The 20,733-nt window shown below is 43.1% G+C and overlaps 1 protein-coding gene across 1 annotated transcript in view; it reads left to right on the top strand.

Annotated features, from left to right (window-relative positions):
• The window catches only part of LOC126094787 (glutathione S-transferase 1-like), a 76,240-nt gene extending 55,720 nt beyond the window's left edge, over positions 1 to 20,520 (top strand). The window contains exons 5-6 of the mRNA XM_049909348.1: positions 1,161 to 1,328; positions 20,310 to 20,520. Of these exons, the coding sequence (XP_049765305.1) occupies positions 1,161 to 1,328; positions 20,310 to 20,468 (327 nt within the window). The 3' untranslated portion in view covers positions 20,469 to 20,520. The remainder of the gene's footprint in view (positions 1 to 1,160; positions 1,329 to 20,309) is intronic.
• Positions 20,521 to 20,733: the final 213 nt, after the last annotated feature.

The following is a 20,733-nucleotide window of genomic DNA, read 5'->3' as shown; positions in this document are numbered from 1 at the left end:
AAACAATACAAAATTCTTACTCATTATCTGTGTTACTTCAAAATAGGATCAAATAAGATCAAAATACAGGTATAGTACTGGAATAAACCAAGTTTAAAGGGCAATGTGCCTTCCATTTATTTTCTATTGTGAATGAGTGGTGAGTCATGAAAAAGAGCTAGTTCATTTCAGGGAGTGAACAGCTCTGATCCAATCTCTGAAAAGAACAGTTTTCCCCTTCTCTATCATGGAGATGTTCAGCCAATTTGAGTGGCAGACACTGCGAGAGACACGTTTTGGACCACTGAGTGATTTACTGTTAAAGTTCTGGGATTGTCAATCTCTACAAGAGTCATCCAATATGTGCTGCCTCCAACGTATACCTTGCAAAACGTCCATGAATGTAAAATTAGAGGGATTGGAAGTCACATGGAGATTTACTAGCATTGATTCTTCCCATAAACTATTTGTGGCTGGAGCAGGAAAAGTGACAAGTGGCATTAGCATTCGAAGTAACCTGCGCCAAATACTATAAAGTGGCTTGCAGAGTGTAGACGTAGATGTAGTTGAACTTGTATCATTCATAAACAGAACAGTACTAGAGTGTCCAGTTGCATCTAAGGTAGACAATTTGTGTATGTCTGGAAAAGAAGCCGCCCTAGTAGAGAACCCTGAGGAACACTTCACGTTTCGTTACTCCAGTCAGATGCTACCTCATTTCTAGTTACTTGAGAATCTAAGGATACATACTATTTTCTATACCTAGTTAAGACTGAAGAGTACCTTATTTAATTATGTTCAGATTTATTTAGCCACATACTACAATTTACGTAGTCGAGTGCCGTTTTTTGCATGATAGATAATACGGTAATGGTCACAGTTTTTTTTAATCAATATCTTCCACTATTTCAGGTAAGAAGGAGTATGTGATAAGCCAAAGACTAGTAACCAGACATGAATCACGATTTTTGTGCTTACACGGACTGTTTAATTACCTGTGTGGAAGATGTAGAGATGTAGCTGTAAAATGAAGAAACAGGAACTTAAGTTTCCTATTTTATGATTTTTTATTAAGTTATGTATTTTCGTCGATAGTGTCCAGTCATTTTAAGTATCCATCACCCTGAATTCCAGATTAAAGTAGCAGACGGTATCTTACTGACGCTCTTACATAATTGCAGTTTCCTGTTTTCTTCCTGGGGAAAAGAAATGTGGATGCGGACGCTAGAGACGCCATATATGATGCTCTTGGAAACCTGGAGAAGTACCTGGAGCCAACTGGATGGGTAGCTGGACACCACGCGACTGTGGCAGACATCTCCTGTGGGGTTACAGCCAGCACTCTGCAGGTAAGCTCCTCTCAGGGACGTCTAATTAGCATTATCTTCACATTGTCTTCTGTAGAGAAGTGGAAATAAGAGGTGGTATCCAAAAGTTCCCGAATATATTAGTTAAAATTATTACGACTTATTTAGATCTTACTCAGAATCTTCCCGTTCAAAACAGTTACCTTGGGAGAGGAATCACCGATCACAACGTTTCTGCTATTCTGGAAATACATCCTGGAAGTCTGTCTTTGTTAGGGTGTTAAGTAACCTCTGCAGTTCACTTGAATTTCCTCCTCAGTATCAAATCATTGTCTCTTCAATTGAACTTTCATCTTGGGGAAGTAGAAAAATTCATACGAAACTAAGTCTGGTGAGTAAGGCGGACAGGGGACAACTGGTATCTTGTTTTTATTGAAAAATTCCTAAATAATAAAGAATGAATTCGGTCGTGCTTTGTCTTGGTGGCGAACCCGGTCGTTCGTACGCCACTTCTGTGGATGTTTTCTCCTTATATTCTCCTACAAACGCCTTAGAACATCGTGGTGGAATACTTTGAGGAAAGCCCGTGGCAGAGGAACGAGTTATTTATGTAGATGCTCATCAATATGACATATCATCAAGGCATTAGCGTTACTCTTCACTAGTCTAGCGTTTTTTGTCAAGGTAACGTAGGAATCTCTCATAGCGACGATTGTTGCTTTCTTGCGGGGTCACAGCCATAAACACAACGTGCATCATCAGTGACAATGTTGGGAAGGAAGTATAGATAGTCTTGAAGCAACTGTTCAAGTTCCCTACAGAACTCCATGTGATGTTGCTGCTGATCATTAAGCAGTCGTGGCATAAGATTCGCAGTAATCCCTCTCATGTTCATTTCTTCAAACAGAATACGTTCTAGTGGTCGTAAATGTGATGCAATTACAATATGTATTAACTAGCACTTGTGTGCGGCATTTGTGTATTAAATAATAATAAAAAAAACCGGCAATGCTTGGTATGTTTTGCGCGAAGGTAAACTGATGGGCTTCTGAGCAGGAACCCTATTTGGAAACGACTGGCTTGGGCGCTGGAAAGCGTTGGAATCTGAGAACGAAAGATTGTGACGGTCTGTTCCGATTCGTTTTGGTGTCAGAACAGTGAAGGTATGCAACCATTCAGCCATCTGTGTACTGCGTATGGTCGATCTGAGCCTAATAACATTCCTGGGTGTGCGCTACATTGCTCTGCACAACCCTTGCGCGCATCCTATTGCAGACCTTGTCTGGGCTAGTAGTAGTAGTAGTAGTAGTAGTAGCTGTATGCATCCATAGATCTCTTTTTACAAGGATATAGGACATGTCAAAGTATTTCCAAGTTTAGACCAATTTAAAATAAGCTAATTCGTATACACATACATTTACAGACTTCTAGTTAGAGGCAATCATTAGATTTACCCCTGGTGAACAACACTTTTTTTACAAATAACTCATTAAATAATGTAATGCCACACTGTTCACTCATATCTCACTATAAGTCACTGCACACACTATACACACATCGTTTCTTAACACTTCACTCACTATACACACACACACACACACACACACACACACACACACACACACACACACACACACACACGCTGACACGCTGGTGTTCTCTGGGCCATTTTCTGTACCACAGTTTCCCGTTTGCTATTCTGAAAAACCGAGTCAGCATCCCTCTATAATAAGTGAGATGAGCTAAGAAAGAGGTGTTAGTATTGTGCTATGCATAGCTTGGGGGTAAGTTTTTCTAGAAAAGGAAAAAAGAAGGAAAGAAACATAGTGTGAAGGTATTATGTGGAATGTTGGATGTTTATAATCATTATTATTATTTATTTGTATAACATTTTTTTACCACATCCCTACTCTGTTTTATCTAATTAATCCTTCAATGTATAAAATGTATTGCGTAACAGGTACTTTTTAGCTCGCTTTTTATGTAAGTGTATTTTTGCAATTTCTTTAATCTCTTTTGGTAATTTATTGAACAGTTTCATTCCTTGGTAGAAAACGTTGTTTTGAGTTTTATGTTTATTTTTTCTTGGTAAACGTAAGTTGAGTCTAGCTCTTGTTCCATGGTCATGGACAGAGCTGCTTGTGCAGTAATAACCAGCAGGTAAAGTCCCTAGTGTTTTGAACAGACCTTTACAATGAGCTCGAGTACTATTTTTGGTTATTATTCTTATGGCTCTTTTCCGAAGTTTGAAAATTATGTTCGTACTTTGTGCATTTGTTCCCAAAAAAAGAATGCCATAGCTAAGAATTGAGTGTACATATAAATAGTATGTAACTAAAAGACACTGCATGTTACACACTGATGACAGGATTCAAACGGCATAACATGCTGATGACATTCTGCTTGCAAGTATCTTTGTGTGTTCACACCACTTCAACTGAGAATCAACATTCATTCCTAGAAAGTTTGCATTCGTTACACAGTCTGTAGAGGTGCCATCTACATTTAATTTAACAATGTCATTTTCCTTCTTCAAACTGAAATTCATGGCATTAGTTTTCATATACCCAGGCTCAAAAGATGGGAGATGAGGTAATGGCAGGAGTAAAGCTGTGAGGACCGTTTGAGAGTTATGCTTGGATAGCCTTTCAGTAGTACACTTGTCCACGAAAGAAAAAAGTACCGAGTTCAAATCTCAGCATGTCACACAGTTTAAATCTGGCAGGAAGTTTCTTACCAGATCGCACTCCTCTGCACAGTGAAAAATTCATTTTTGCATTATTTTCTGCCTTATATAGGTGCCTAGAAGCCTAAGGTATTCGATGCTCTGCTCCATCTATTTCGTGACTCAGTATGCACCCTAAGGTGTGGCTGTGGGCATCAGAAGATAATGCGAATAGTTTCTGATAATCTGGGAAATTGAAGGCAGGACCAGTAGCTAGTACGTCCTTTAATCGAGCAAAAGCTTCTTGTACCCTTCTTTAACAAAAATACAAAGGGTCTCGCTATTTTCGTAAATTTCGGCACAAACTTCCCGTAATAATTAACCAAGTTTAAGAAGGACTATGGCGCTTTTTCCAGACTAGGAGTAGGAAATTCCTGGATCGCTTGCATGAGCTGGGGGCTTAGGTTCAAATAATGAAATTCTTTCAACACAAAATGATACTTTTCAGAACTAAGTGTTAGTTCTATCATTTGTAATCGAATAAAGATGTCCCTTAAATAAAGATGTCCCTTAAACATACCAAATGCACTTGGAAATAATTGTAATGTCATGTAACTGTACCGTGTATTACTTTGGTTTCAGGCCTCATTGTACTCCATCTAATAGGTGATGAAATGTCACCAGCGCATTCTTCAGTCTGAATGGCATTCAGTGACTGGGTGGAATGGTGAATGCAGGGTTGGGTCGATCCTCTGATGTTCCCTCCAGCTGACGGCAACCAATTCACAATTCCTTGGTTGTGAAATAACGGCATTACCGCAAATCATCTAAAGTTTCTGTGATGTTTGTCACTGGGTACACACCTGTGACAAAATCTTGATCTAAATACCGATAGACACAACAGAATCTGTGTGCCTTGGTCCCAACTGAGCTTTATTTTGCTACAATTATTACTGGTGTCCTCCATGGGCTGGCACTCTCTTCTATTATCCCACTGCGATGTACCTCTCGCTGTACGCTAATTAACTTTTGCAAATCGTCTTCTTGTAAAGCAAACCAATCTCAACTGAATGACTGACACTCTGTCCAATTAATTTATGTAATTTGTAGTGGACTGCACTGCAAACCAACTGGCGAATGTTAGGAAATTAATAATTCAAGTAATCAATCTACTTTCACTTGAGTTAATTTTCTTTCGCTCTCCACATGAACCAATAAGTTATTTGCAGCCTGGCCAGCATCCTCAGGCAGGCCCGTCACTGCACATGGCCGCCTTACAGTTTTATTGCTGGCCAAAGCTTTCCCTCTTGGTGAGCTGATACCTCGTTGTCACGATGCTACTGCATGCATATGTGGCTGTTTTTGTCTGCTTCCTGTGACCAACCTTAAGTCTGTCTGCTAGGCTTGGTTGTCTAAGTGTTGGCCTGTCGACAGTTAATAAGCCCCTACAATAGGATGGCACGCAGATTCTGTTGCGTCTATCGGTATTTAGATCAAGATTTGGTCACAGGTGTGTACCCAGTGACATGCTCGCCCATGTATGTGAACTAACGTTAGAAGCCACAATGCTGGAAGTTGATTCCAAGATTGGAGATTTTGGGCCCACAGTTACGCAACTACACACATAAAAAAAGTTTTGCATCACCTCGGTCCCGAGAGTTTCGGAGCCTGTACAGAAAATTGGAATAGAAATCAACATAAACATCATTTCCGCCCTTTTTATTGCTCATGAAAACCACACATTGCATGTTGTACCACCATACAGAGAGACCTTAAGAGGTAGTGGTCCAGATTGCTGTACACATCGGTACCTCGAATACCCAGTAGCACGTCCTCTTGCTTTGATGCATGCCTGTATTCGTAGTGGCATACTATCCACAAGTTCATCAAGGCACTATTGGTCCAGATTGTCCCACTCCTCAACGGCGATTCGGCATAGGTCCCGCAGAGTGGTTGGTGGGTCATGTCGTCCATAAACAGCCATTACCAATCTATCCCAGGCATGTTTTATGGGATTCGTGTCTGGAGAACATGCTTGCCATTCTAGTCGAGCAATGTCGTTATCCTGAAGGAACTCATTCACGAGATGTGCACGATGGGGGTGAATGGCCGAGCGGTTCTAGGCGCTACAGTTTGGAACCGCGCGAACGCTACGGTCGCAGGTTCGAATCCTGCCTCGCGCATGGTTGTGTGTGATGTCCTTAGGTTAGTTAGGTTTAAGTAGTTCTAAGTTCTAGGGGACTGATGACCAAAGAAGTTAAGTCCCATAGTGCTCAGAGCCATTTGAACCATTCATTCACAAGATGTGCACGATGGGGGCGTGAATTGTCGTCCTTGAAGACGAATGCCTTGCCAATATGCTGCCGATATGGTTGCACTATCGATCGTAGGCTGGCGTTCAAGTATCGTATAGCCTTTACGGCGCCTTCCATGACCACCAGCGGCGTTCGTCGGCCCCACATAATGCCACCCCAAAACAGCAGGGAACCTTCACCTTGCTGCACTCCTAGCACAGTGTGTCTAAGACGCTCAGGCTGACCGAGTTGCCTCCATACACGTCTCCAACGATTGTCTGGTTGAAGGCATATGCGACACTCATCGGTGAAGAGAACATGATGCCAATCCTGAGCAGTCCACTCAGCATGTTGTTGGGCCCATCTGTGCCGCGCTGCATAGTGTCGTGGTTGCAAAGATGGACCTCGCCATGGACGTCGGAAGTCAAGTTGCGCATTATGCAGCCCATTGCGCACAGTTTGAGTGGCAACACGGCATCCTGTGGCTGCACTAAAAGCATTATTCAACATGGTAGCGTTGCTGTCAGGGTTCCTCCGAGCCATAATCCGTAGGTAGAGGTCATCCACTGCAATAGTAGCCCTGTAGCCCTTGGGCGGCCTGAGCAAGGCATGTCATCGACAGTTCCTGTCTCTCTGTGTCTCCTCCATGTCCGACCAACAATTCTTTGGTTCACTCCGAGACGTCTGGACACGTCCCTTGTTGAGGAGGAGGAGGAGGAGGAGGAGGAGATTAGTGTTTAACGTCCCGTCGACAACGAGGTCATTAGAGACAGAGCGCAAGCTCGGGTGAGGAAAGGATGGGGAAGGAAATCGGCCGTGCCCTTTCAGAGGAACCATCCCGGCATTTGCCTGAAGCGATTTAGGGAAAGCACGGAAAACTTAAATCAGGATGGCCGGAGACGGGATCGAACCGTCGTCCTCCCTAATTCCCTTGTTGAGAGCTCTTCCTGGCGCGATCTATCCGCGGCATTGACCGTCTAGGCATGGTTGAACTACAGACAACACGAGCCGTGTACCTCCTTCCTGGTGGAATAACTGAAACTGATCATCTGTCGGACCCCCTCCGTCTAATAGGCACTGCTCATGCATGGTTGTTTACATCTTTTGGGGGGTTTAGTGACATCTCTGAACAGTCAAAGCGAGTATGTCTGTGATACAATAGCCACAGTCTGCGTCTGTCTTCAGGAGATCTGGGAACTGGGGTGATGGAAAACTTTTTTTGATGTGTGTATAATAAATTTTCTGTGCTAAAACTAACTGCATAATGTCTCAGTGGTAAAGACTTTTCAAAACGAACAGAATTAGTGGATATCGTTTATGATGGACCTTGCATGAAAGTCAGCGAACTACTAATCTGTTAGTTTACCTAAACTGGAATATAACTTGAACTGCAGTTTTAAATGTTAAGTCAATAAAAGTTTACTATTTGTCTTCCAGGAGTTGATGCTTTCTGTATAGTATCACTGGACACTCTATAGGTATTAGGAGGTTACTAACAGTGAGAAGACATCAGAGGCTATCTCTTCTCAATGTCTGTAGCGACAGCAGACAGCTTCAGTTGGAATTCCTTTCTTTCGTCCTAATATGTGTACTGGAAATGTGCTTTAGACGTTTTGAGGAACTGAAAAACATTTAGATATTCACTGACTACATGGAGTAATATTTGTGACAAGGAAAAAAATAGTTTCATCTTCTTGAATCAATTATATTGATGACTTTGTATGGTCGCCGTCAGGTCAGGAAATCTATCTGTCACATGATGTGATGAAATGAACTTCACATTGTTTTCATCAAATATTTTCAGTTAAATGTTAGCTACCTAACATGATTGCGATACCAGACACAGTTAACATCGAATTCCATTGTTCTCTGTTAGGATAATCATTCTTCTCATTTTTGCCACACTGTATCAGCGTGCACATTACCGACTTACAGGTGTCATTTGTTGGTCAAACTCCGTGATTTACCGCCTTTTTACAAACTTAAGAAAGTCTGTTGCATACATTTTCTAGAATTACTGTTGGCTCGTGGCACTTCTCGTATCAGGTTTCCGTAAAAAAATTAATCAAGTTTCTGCCCTGACGTTATTTTGTTAATTCGCAAGGCGCGATGTCTGATCCTTACCAGACCTCTTTCTCTGCTACCGTCCGTGACATCACACGACATTCAGCTGTTTGCCCTCCTTTTAAACGTCCGTCGTTCGTTGCTGCATCTTTACTTCAATAGATTTCGTTCTTTACTGTTTGGAATCATCTTTACACGTGCAATTCGCCTAATTTAATAGGCTCTTTGTAACTGGCTTTAAGGTTTGATTCCTTTAAGTCCTTACTATAATTTACATAAATTTCTTTTTTAAATTTTGAATTGACCTCCTCGTTGCTGCCACCAGTCACCGAGCTCACTTGAAACGTTCTCTCACTTGTACCTCCCACCGACAGCACTGCAAAGACTGACCTATATGCCACCATATTGTACAATCATTCATCATCCATAAAAGATTCACAAAGATTTCCATCACGTCTTAAATGAAGCATTATCGTTACTATTTATGAATTTCTTCATCACCAGTTGGAGGTGATGTAGATCTCACTACGGTTTCCTACATACCTGTGGTTCATTCCCAGTGGGAATCGTATGCTGTGTTATCAGTGTATCTGCCAATGATCTAGAAGGATTAAACAAATCTATGTAGTCTACTAACAATTTTTCTATCTCCTCCCTGTCACTTCATTGCACAGTGTGACTAAATTTGCAGACTTTCCTAGCTTAGAGCAATTTACTTTGAGACTCCTATCCAATACTTCTTTCTCCAGGACTTCTAGGTTGGCTATAAATGCGTCTCGTGATAGATGCAGACTGATGCTGATGGACACTGCCTCTTTCACATATGATACACTACGGTATACAAAATGCTGTCATATCCCGTTCCTTGTTTTCCGTCAAGAGTTCACCTACACACAAAATATTAACTAAAATCTGTTCCTACGTCCACCCAGACTAACTACCCTATACCTTTCGGTATTTTGTCTGGTGAATTGTTTCTAAGGGATTGTGGACGCAACTTCCCTGAAGTCTGGGAAGGCATTTCAGTTTTTCTGGAGTAAAACCCAAACTGAACAGCGACCCATCCATCTCGACTATGTGTTGTTCCACATCGACTTTCACGTGATGTTTAAACAGAAAATACGGTCCAACTATGACATCGCAGCTGTTGCAAAGTCGAGGAAGTACTTCCAAGCGAAGCCAGAATTTTTCGCGTCTCACACAGAAGTTCATAAATGACGAACCAAGCGAATGAGTACTATCCCACCTACATCACTTAGTTTGCAATACGATAAGGTATGTTCAAATTCCTTACACCACGTACTCCATAACTTGCTATGGATACTTGCATACCTGTCTCTAGTAGAAATTTACGCATCCTTCCTCCTACATAGCTGATCAAACAATAACCTGCCACTGATTATGTACACATGTCTCCAGTGCTCTCATATACTGAGAACGCTGCCCATTGGCCAAACCGGTCTTCTTCTTCTCGCTTAATGCCAGGGAGAATGCTCTAATTCTAGACCTACTTTCCCGTGCCTGTGAAAACCTGCGCTGACATTGCCGAGTGTCCCATTCTTTTATATCTCCCACAATAAGATATCCAATAATTTCGCAGAATGTGATTGGCTGACCACTGTCTTAGTGCTGGTAACTGCATAAGTTTGTGATAAAGTCATTGCAGTCAACACAGTTCCGTTTAAGGAGGAGGTGGCGCAGTGGTTAGCACATTGGACTTCATTCGGGAGGACGACGGTTCAATCCCGCGTCCGGCCATCCTGATTTAGGTTTTCCGTGATTTCCCTAAGTCGCTTCAGGCAAATGCCGGGATGGTTCCTTTGAAAGGGCACGGCCGACTTCCTTCCCCATCCTTCCCTAATCCGATGTGACCGATGATCTCGCAGTTTGGTCTGCTCCCCCCAAATCAACCAACCAATAATCACTCACAGACGACAGTTGATAACACTAGCAATGGAGGTTATATGAAGCATGTCGGAGGGACCTGGAAACAGTGCAGTCGTTGCGGGAACGGAGCGATGTATCTGACATCCAAAAAGGGCAAATCGTTAGCGTTCGGGCCAAGGGTGAAGGCATTTCCGAAACGGCTGAGTTTGTGAACTGTTCGCCGACCGCCGTGGTTAAGTTGTAAGGTGCCAGGCCATGGGCACTTACACGTTAGCTTACCAACATTAGTATTAATAATAAAGCGACTGGCAAGGGCATCAGATCATCACTCTATTGAATTATGATAAATATGAGGCACTCTCGAGCAGTATTCCCTGCATGTCTGCATGATTGAGCCACTAACTTAAGCGTCGGTGAAAAGTCTCGGGAGTTGAGAATTGTAGAATGTAAAGTCTGCAGATGGTCGTAGCTCTCCGGGCCGCCGTGGGCGGCAGGTTGCGGTCACCGGAAACGCGTAACAATACGGCGCTTTTCGGGATAGCCCGACATACGGAGCCACCTGTGCTGGGCAACACGTGGCGAAGACGGGAATTTCGTTTGCCTAGGGGCGTTATGACCTACTCGATCATTGGGTAGATCTCAGAAATGCCGTTGGAGGGATTTCGGCGATGGTAGAGCGTTCGACATTGGCCGAAACTGAGTATTCTTCCGCCGCGTTTTCGTACGTGTGGGAGACGAGAGAATTGTAGAGAGAGAGGACTTCGCCTTCAACCATCGAGCGGTACAGACTTGGAGACGCCGTCTTGGCCATCGTCTTATACGGTCTGTATCGCAGCACTACACCAACGCGTGTTCCGTGCAGAGTTCTGCGGTTAGAGCTCTTTGTGTGCTCAGAAGCGAGATTTTCACCAACGGTTAACCACTTCCATCGACTTACCTAATATTCCTGATCTGGTAGTTATCCATCCGAGGTGCCGAGTATTTATCAACGCAGCTGCCAGTAAAACGGGCGCGTAATTGCAAATTGTTAATGTGCCATTCTCAGGAGTGTGTGGGTGGACAAAGAAATTCAGTTTTTTTTGTAAATTTTGTCAGTTGTGTGGGATAGCAAATTAAAATGCCAATATTACACTCGAATTATCGACTTCATTGTAGCTAGCATTTACCCTGTCCCAGTAAGTTACATGTACTCTAGTCACTGCACAGCTTGCCCAGACGGGAAGGAAAGAAGGTTTGCGGTCTACTATGTCAGCGACGGACAAATAAATTTATGAAGTGTACCGTGCATGATAAAATAGCGCTAACCAAAGCTGGCGCCAAGCCAACTGTGGTGCATCACAGGCCAGACGCCTGGGATGAGCGGGTCTGCGGAGATGTATACGAGGGAATAGACGTGCAACTGTTGAGCTACGAGCGCCAGATAAACAAAGGCTACCAACAACGTCTGCTCAGTGACAGCGAACGTTGCTCCGTGAGGGCCTCCTCAGTAGACACCTGTTCCACGCACCCATGCTGACTGCTGTTCAATGGCGACGAAGGCTGGAGTTCTCTGGCCGATACCACAACTGAGTGGCGACAGGCAGATTTTTCAAGAATCACGTTTTATGCTCCATCAGGCAGATGGTCAATGGCATGTACAGCGTGAAACGTCTGGAAGTGAATACCTGCCAACAATAGTCGGAGGGGCCCACGACAGAGGGAATTCCTTGGGTGATCTCGTCATTCTGGGATCAACACAACCACCTCTGCAAACAGGTTATTCTTCCTCGGTGCGATGGCATTTATCAGCAGGACAACGCAACATGTCACATAGATAGTGAAGTATGTGCGTGATTGGAAGAGTACCAGGATGAGTTTACTGGGCTCCTCTACATCTACATCCACATCCATACTCCGCAAGCCACCCGACGGTGTGTGGCGGAGGGTACCCTGAGTACCGCTATCTATTCCAGTCTCGTATTGTTCGTGGAAAGAAGGATTGTCGGTATGCTTCTGTGTGGGCTCTAATCTCACTGATTTTATCTTCATGGTCTCTTCGCGAGATATACGTAGGAGGGAGCAATATACTGCTTAACTCTTCGGTGAAGGTATGTTCTCGAAACTTTAACAAAAGCCCGTACCGAGCTACTGAGCGTCTCTCCTGCAGAGTCTTCCACTGGAGTTTATCTATCATCTCCGTAACGCTTTCGCGATTACTAAACGATCCTGTAACGAAGCGCGCTGCTCTCCGGTGGATCTTCTCTATCTCTTCTATCAACCCTATCTGGTAAGGATCCCACACTGCTGAGCAGTATTCAAGCAGTGGGCGAACAAGCGTACTGTAACCTACTTCCTTTGTTTTCGGGTTGCATTTCCTTAGGACTCTTCCAATGAATCTCAGTCTGGCATCTGCTTTACCGACGATCAACTTTATATGATCATTCCATTTTAAATCACTCCTAATGCGTACTCCCAGATAATTTATGGAATTAACTGCTTCCAGATGCTGACCTGCTATATTGTAGCTAAATGATAAGGGATCTTTCTTTCTATGTATTCGCAGCACATTACACTTGTCTACATTGATATTCAATTGCCATTCCCTGCACCATGCGTCAATTCGCTGCAGATCCTCCTGCATTTCAGTACAATTTTCCATTGTTACAACCTCTCGATACACCACGGCATCATCTGCAAAAAGCCTCAGTGAACTTTCGATGTCATCCACAAGGTCATTTATGTATATTGTGAATAGCAACGGTCCTATGACACTCCCCTGCGGCACACCTGAAGTCACTCATACTTCGGAAGACTTCTCTCCATTGACAATGACATGCTTCTCTTACTTTGTTCATTAAACGACTATGGTGAACTGTATCGAACGCCTTGCGGAAGTCAAGAAACACGGCATCTACCTGTGAACCCGTGTCTATGGCCGTCTGAGTCTCGTGGATGAATAGCGCGAGCTGGGTTTCACACGACCGTCTTTTTCGAAATCCATGCTGATTCCTACAGAGTAGATTTCTAGTCTCCAGAAAAGTAATTATACTCGAATTGTGTTCCAAAATTCTACAACTGATCGACGTTAGAGATATAGGTCTATAGCTCTGCACATCTGTTCGACGTCCCTTCTTGAAAACGAGGATGACCTGTGCCATTTTCCAATCCTTTGGAACGCTACGCTCTCCTAGAGACCTACGGTACACCGCTGCAAGAAGGGGGGGCAAGTTCCTTCGCGTACTCTGTGTAAAATCGAACTGGTATCCCATCAGGTCCAGAGGCCTTTCCTCTTTTGAGCGATTTTAATTGTTTCTCTATCCCTCTGTCGTCTATTTCGATATCTACCATCCTGTCATCTGTGCGACAATCTAGAGAAGGAACTACAGTACAGTCTTCCTCTGTGAAACAGCTTTGGAAAAAGAATTTAGTATTTCGGCCTTTAGTCTGTCATCCTCTGTTTCAGTACCATTTCGGTCACAGAGTGTCTGGACATTTTTTTTTGATCCACCTACCGCTTTGACATAAGACCAAAATTTCTTAGGATTTTCTGCCAAGTCAGTACATAGAATATTACTTTCGAATTCATTGAACGCCTCTCGCATAGCCCTCCTCACACTACATTTCGCTTCGCGTAATTTGTGTTTGTCTGCAAGGCTTTGGCTATGTTTATGTTTGCTGTGAAGTTCCCTTTGCTTCCGCAGCAGTTTCCTAACTCGGTTGTTGTACCACGGTGGCTCTTTTCAATCTCTTACGATCTTGCTTGGCACATACTCATCTAACGCATATTTTACGATGGTTTTGAACTTTGTCCACTGATCCTCAACACTATCTGTACTTGGGACAAAACTTTTGTGTTGAGCCGTCAGGTACTCTGTAATCTGCTTTTTGTCACTTTCGCTAAACAGAAAAACCTTCCTAACTCTTTTAATATTTCTATTTACCGCTGAAATCATCGATGCAGTAACCGCTTTATGATCGCTGATTCCCTGTTCTGCGTTAACTGTTTCAAATAGTTGGGGTCTGTTTGTCACCAGAAGGTCTAATATGTTATCGCCACGAGTCGGTTCTCTGTTTAACTGCTCAAGGTAGTTTTCAGATAAAGCACTTAAAAAAATTTCACTGGATTCTTTGTCCCTGCCACCCGTTATGAACGTTTGAGTCTCCCAGTCTATATCCGGCAAATTAAAATCTCCACCCACAACTATAACATGGTGGGGAAATCTACTCGAAATATTTTCCAAATTATCCTTCAGGTGCTCAGCCACAACAGCTGCTGAGCCAGGGGGCCTATAGAGACATCCAATTACCATGTCTGAGCCTGCTTTAACCGTGACCTTCACCCAAATTATTTCACATTTCGGATCTCCGTCAATTTCCTTCGATACTATTGCACTTCTTATCGCTATAAACACGCCTTCCCCTTCACTGTCCAGCCTGTCTCTGCGGTATACATTCCAATCTGAGTTTAGGATTTCGTTACTGTTTACGTCTAGTTTCAGCCAACTTTCTGTCCCTAGTACTATATGGGGGTTGTGACCGTTTATTAATGAGAGCAGTTCTGGGACCTTTCTATAGACGCTCCTGCAGTTTACTATTAGCACATTAATATTGTTATTCCCTGTTGCATTATGCCTACTCCTACCTTGCCGCGGCTCTGGAGGCGTCTTGTCGGGCCTAGGGAGGGAATTCTCTAACCTAAAAAACCCCCATGTGCACTCCACACGTACTCCGCTACACTTGTAGCCGCTTCCGGCGTGTAGTGCACGCCTGACCTATTCAGGGGGACCCTACATTTCTCTACCCGATAGCGGAGGTCGAGAAATTTGCACCCCAGATCTCCGCAGAATCGTCTGAGCCTCTGGTTTAAGGCTTACACTCAGCTCCAAACCAGAGGACCGCGATCGGTTCTGGGAGCGATACTACAAATAGTTAGCTCTGATTCCACCCCGCGAGCGAGGCTTTCCGCCTTCAGCAATTCCGCCAACCGCCTGTACGAACTGAGGATGACGTCTGACGGCAGGAGTCATTGGTGCCGACATGAGCAACAATTTGCAGTCGGGTGCACCCAATGCTCTCTATCGCCGCCGGCAGGGCCTCCTCCATATCTCGGATGAGACCCCCCGGCAAGCAGACAGAGTGAACACTGGCCTTCTTCCCCGACCTTTCCGCTATTTCCCTAAGGGGCTCCATCACCCGCCTAACGTTGGAGCTCCCAATAACTAATAAACCCCTCCCCCCGTGTGCCTGCTCGGACCTTGCTGAAGGAGCGGCCACATGTCCACTCACAGGCAGAGCGGGCGACGCCACACGGCCAGCCTTCACATTGACCCTCCGCCTGGTGCGCCGAGAACGCCGCTGAACCCGCCACTCCCCGTGCCCGGTACCCGCGAAGATGTCTCGACAGCAGGGACAGTGGGTGAAGCATGTAACACCTGGGGTGTACCATGCGACGCTGACCATCAAACTCCCCGTATTTAAAACCAATCGCGAATCTATGGAATCAGTTAGATCGGGCTGTTGGCGCCAAGGAATCTCAACCGAGAAACGTAGCGCAGCTGACCACTGCATTGGAGTCGGCATGGCTCCACATCATGGTAGGTATTTTCCAGGACCTCACTGACTCTCTTCCTGCACATCTCACAGTTGTTCGCACTGCAAAAGGTGGTTATTCAGGCTTTTGACAGGTGGTCACATTAATGTGACTGGACAGCACTGAATTGAGCTACTAACGAAAATACTTATGCGTGGTTTTCCTCCTTCATGAGCAAGACCATTAGACTCAAAACACCATTTTCTACTAAGAAAAAAAACTCTACAATAAATCACCGAAGGATCTTAAAGAAATTACTGAAACAAATTTCTTTAAAAACGCAGTTAAATAGTATTTATCAACGCAAATATTCTTTACACTGAAAGATTATTTACATAACACAGAATAGAGGGTTTGTAAAAAATGTAATATAAATAATAATAACGATAATAAAACATCTAACACTTCATTTTCACATTACGTTTTTTCCTTCATTTTTTCATTTTCTGGGAAAAATTGTTCGCAAAGCTACGCAATAAAATACTAACACTTATACTCTTTCTGAGTTCAACATGTCACTCGTTATAGAGGGAAGCTGACTCGGTTTTCCCGGCTAGCAGGTGGGAAGCTGTGATGCTCAAAGTGGTGCAGACATCAGCTGTTAGTCTGTGCAGTGCTATGAACCAATGTGTGTATAGTGTGTGCAGTGACTGAGAGTGAGAAATGAACGAACAGTGCAGCATTAGCCTTTTTACTATTAAATAACTTATTTGTAAAACAGTGTTGTATACCAGGGGTGAACCGAATGAGGTAGCGCTGTTTGAAACGGAGTGGGCCAGTATTCAGGAAGGTGGAGGCTCCAGTCTTCATCCGGTCATTCTTGTTTGGGTTTTCCGTTGCTTCCCTTAATTATTTCAGATAAATGGCCGGTTGGTTTCTGCTATACGGCCACGATTGATTATTTATTCCATCCTTGTCGTACAAGACCTGTAAGTCTGTATATATGAATTACTTTACTTTTGTTGTTCTTAAATTGTAATACTAGGATATATTCAGCATCCTGTAGAAGATCTACCGTACTACTACTACTACTAATACTACTACCACACCATTCCACCTCTCCTTCCTCCAGGTCCTCGAAAGATCGTGCATTTTGTAAATTCTCGTAGGTCATCACTTATGTCCTGGCATCCCTTGTCAATTTTAACCGTGTCATACTGCTCGTCACTCCATCCCCTCAAATTTGCAGCTGTAAATAAACTATCTACAAGCGTGAAAACATACTCCCCTGAACCTTCTACAATATCACAGGCAGTTCACCCATTAGTACAGCCTTTTTAGTGTCAGCCAGTTCCAATTCATATAGTATAATCAAGGATTTTTATATTTTCTCTAAATCGATCCAGTGCTTCCCCGCTGATTTTTTTTTCAGTATTAGATGCCGCATTGTCGTTCTCGTGTAGGAGAAATGGTAGTTTTGCCTCAACGACATATCTCTCGAGATTAAATTGGAGAATTTACCGTGTAGATGCATCATATATTTCCTTCTTTAACATAACATGCTGCCTCTTCTCTAATTGTTCTTCGCATAATAATGTTATCATAAAACATTTCTGCAGTTGGTATAGCAACATTTAAATTTTTCTTGCTACGGAGAGTCTGATTTTCAGTGCAATTTATATTACTTACTTCAGTAACAAATTTTCCGTGTTCTCTAATAATAATCACAAACCAAAGCCCGGAATGAAATTTTCACTCTGCAGCGAAGTGAGCGCTGATATGAATCGAGTCTCGGTCCGGCACGTAGTTTTAATCTGCGAGAAAGTTTCACAAACCACAGTGTTCATGTTTGTCTTATCTTCGTCTTCCTTAAATCCAAGAGATGTTAAGCACTCTAGAGGAACCATTATTGATATCTCGAAGTACAGAACAAATGTAGCTATCAAAATTTCTTATATCATCTAAAGATAAAAGATTACGATACTTTCAGTCACATTATCATGATGTCACTTCCTGTTATGCCTCTTAAATTTGGAAGGCTGCTGGTTGCTGCCCGTCAAGTGCCACTCCGAATTCTGCGTTGCAAATCCGGAAATCCATATATGGAACAATAAACAGAACACTTAGATACAAAGCCCGAAAAAATATAAAAACTAATTTCATAAAACAATGGCGATTCAGTGACCGTTTTATGGAAGCGAGAGTCTGCTAAATAAAAATAAAGATGGCAACAAAATACAAGAAGCACAGATTAGAATCATGAGGGGGAGAGAGGTTGCACAAGGAAAAACTTAATAAAAAGTGAAAACATTCGAAATGAACTGAATGTACAGGGTGGCGCACGCAATGTGTTACCACTTTGTTTTTGAGTAGAAACTTTATTGTCAATACAATCTGAAAGGAACATATACTACAATGAAGAGCCGTCCATGGTGATTTGTTCTAACTCAGCACATGCTCAATGTATCCACCATTTCGTTTCCAAACTTCCTTCAAACGAACACTGAAGTTAGTATTTACCCTACGACACATGTCTTCCGTAATTGCACTGCAAGCTTGAAGAATAAGTCTTCTGAACTCCATTAAATCAAGTGGACATTTTGGGAATTTTTTTTCCTTTAGGTACCCCCAAAGAAAAAAGTCACATTGATTTAGGTCTGGACTATTGGGGGGGGGGGGGGGGGGGCAATTTTGTCCGTCATTGAAGCGACCTGGAAACCTGAATGAAATGATCCACATGTCGAAATGTTCGTGTAAAAACTCCAACACAGTGTTTGCAGTATGTGGCCTTGCTCCATCTTGCATGAACCACTGCGTGTTGAAGGGCAAGGCAGTAGCAAGAAGCTGTGGAATGAAGCTATTGCGAAGCATGCTCAAATAACGCTCGCTGTTCGTAGATCTTCGAAGACAAAGGGTCCAATAAGTCCATGACTGTAAATTGCTGCCCACGCTGTAATCCTCGGAGCATAATGTTGTCGTTCATGAAGCACTTGTGGTTTTCAGTGGCCCAAAAGCGTAAATTTTGTTTGTTAACCACACCGTCTAAATGAAAATGCGCCTCGTCTGAAAACCAAACGTTGTTGAGAGTTTTTTCCCTATCCTCCGCCCACTGAGCAAACAGTAGTCTCCGCTGCTTGTGTTCTTCAATGAGCTTTTGCGCACAGGTCATCTTCTATGGGTACATATGGAGGTCACTTTTAAGAATGCGTTGAACGGAGCGTCTGGATATTCCCAGTTGCCTGCTGCCTTTCTACACGATTTCCCGGGACTTCTCTGTACAGCAACTCGTACCGCTTCAGTATTCTCCGGCGAACAAACAGGCTTACGCCGAAGTCGCTTCGCTTCCAATACTGTTCCTTCCTGTACAAATTTATCGTAAAACCTGTGGATGGTCTTCTTGCAAGGGACCCATCGTGTGTTAAACTGTTGTCGAAAACGCCTCTGAGTCACAACAAGGCTTTTTGTTTCACGAAAAAGTAACACAATTGCCGATCGTTGCTGTGTCGTCAGTCTTCCATTGTCAGCATACTAGTCTCCTAGTGGATCGTGAATTACACGTCATTTCGTAACTCATTTGTTTTTCCAAGCTTTGCTGGTACTGCTGTAGAGATGCCAGCGGGATACTCTAATGTGCGTCGTAAATTGTGAAAGAAACAATTGGTAACACATTTCGTGCGCCACCCTTCACATGCTATTAATGGCGAAATAACTGAACACATTGATAGGAGGAAACATCAAATGGAATGAGAGATGAAACTCGTACCAGGAAAATTCTGAACTACAACTCGAAAGAAAGGACGGACTAAGGTCCACCAAGGAAACGATGGAAACAAATGTTGTGAAGACCGACAGGCATATACCTAATTCCGAAGACGGACTTGCTGAAAATCTTCCCCAGAGATTGCACGCTGAGGAAACAGCAAATGGAAGCCACGTGTGGTGATAATTACATGGCTGGGGTATCGGGAACTAAAAGCAATGAGTTACTGTCGATATTCAGTCACGTGGTGAATGTCTATCACTATTCGTAATACAACACCCATAGACCTGTACAGGCTTCCTGCTTCTGTCATCGAATGTGGTGTATTTTGTGTGGTTTGTCCCTAAGCTAATGGATGGACATCTTAATATTTTTTACTAAGTGTAACTATTTATAAATGGTTCAAATGGCTCTGAGCACTATGGGACTCAACTGCTGAGGTCATTAGTCCCCTAGAACTTAGAACTAGTTAAACCTAACTAACCTAAGGACATCACAAACATCCATGCCCGAGGCAGGATTCGAACCTGCGACCGTAGCGGTCTTGCGGTTCCAGACTGCAGCGCCTTTAACCGCACGGCTAACTATTTATAAAGAACTAATTAACTATAGAATGAATACTCTGATCAACGAACTTTCAATTCAGTGGTGTGTATTACTTCCAGGCACAAAACCTAATATACTAAAATTCTGTCTCAAGTATCCCTTATGTGTAGAAACCCATTACAAAAATTAGAAGTTCTGTTAGTTTATTCGTGATTACTTCACACTAGAAGTATAATAGCAAGTTAAATGTTCAGCATTTAATCAGCAGAGTATTTAAAAATACTTTTCTTTTTAACAGGCGATGGGAGTGGACTTTAGTGCTTATCCGAAAATTCGGGACTGGTTGAAAAACTGTAGAAGCACTTTTAGCGGCTACGAGGAAGCGAATCAAGAGGGCGAGAAAATGTTTGGAGATGGCATCAAAAGCCTTGTGGGACCCAAGGCGTACTTAAGATAGGTGTGAAAGATTGTAACACATCTGATTTTTAATTAAAAGAACTTGATGAATTGCTGTGTGATATACTTTAATCTTGGAGAACAATAAAATTTAAGAAAACTTTACACTGCGCCGATTGCGATGCTGTCCGTGGATCACACGAATGTAAACGATCTACAGCGACTCAGAGGCATAGGTAAGATACCATAGGATTAATCAGGTACACATAACTGGCGTATAAACTACCCTTTCATAACCACCCTGTAACATATTGAAATACCTGGAG

Source organism: Schistocerca cancellata, chromosome 8 (genome assembly GCF_023864275.1).
Source record: "Schistocerca cancellata isolate TAMUIC-IGC-003103 chromosome 8, iqSchCanc2.1, whole genome shotgun sequence".
Lineage (NCBI taxonomy): Eukaryota > Metazoa > Arthropoda > Insecta > Orthoptera > Acrididae > Schistocerca > Schistocerca cancellata.
This window is presented reverse-complemented; position numbering and strand designations above follow the sequence as displayed.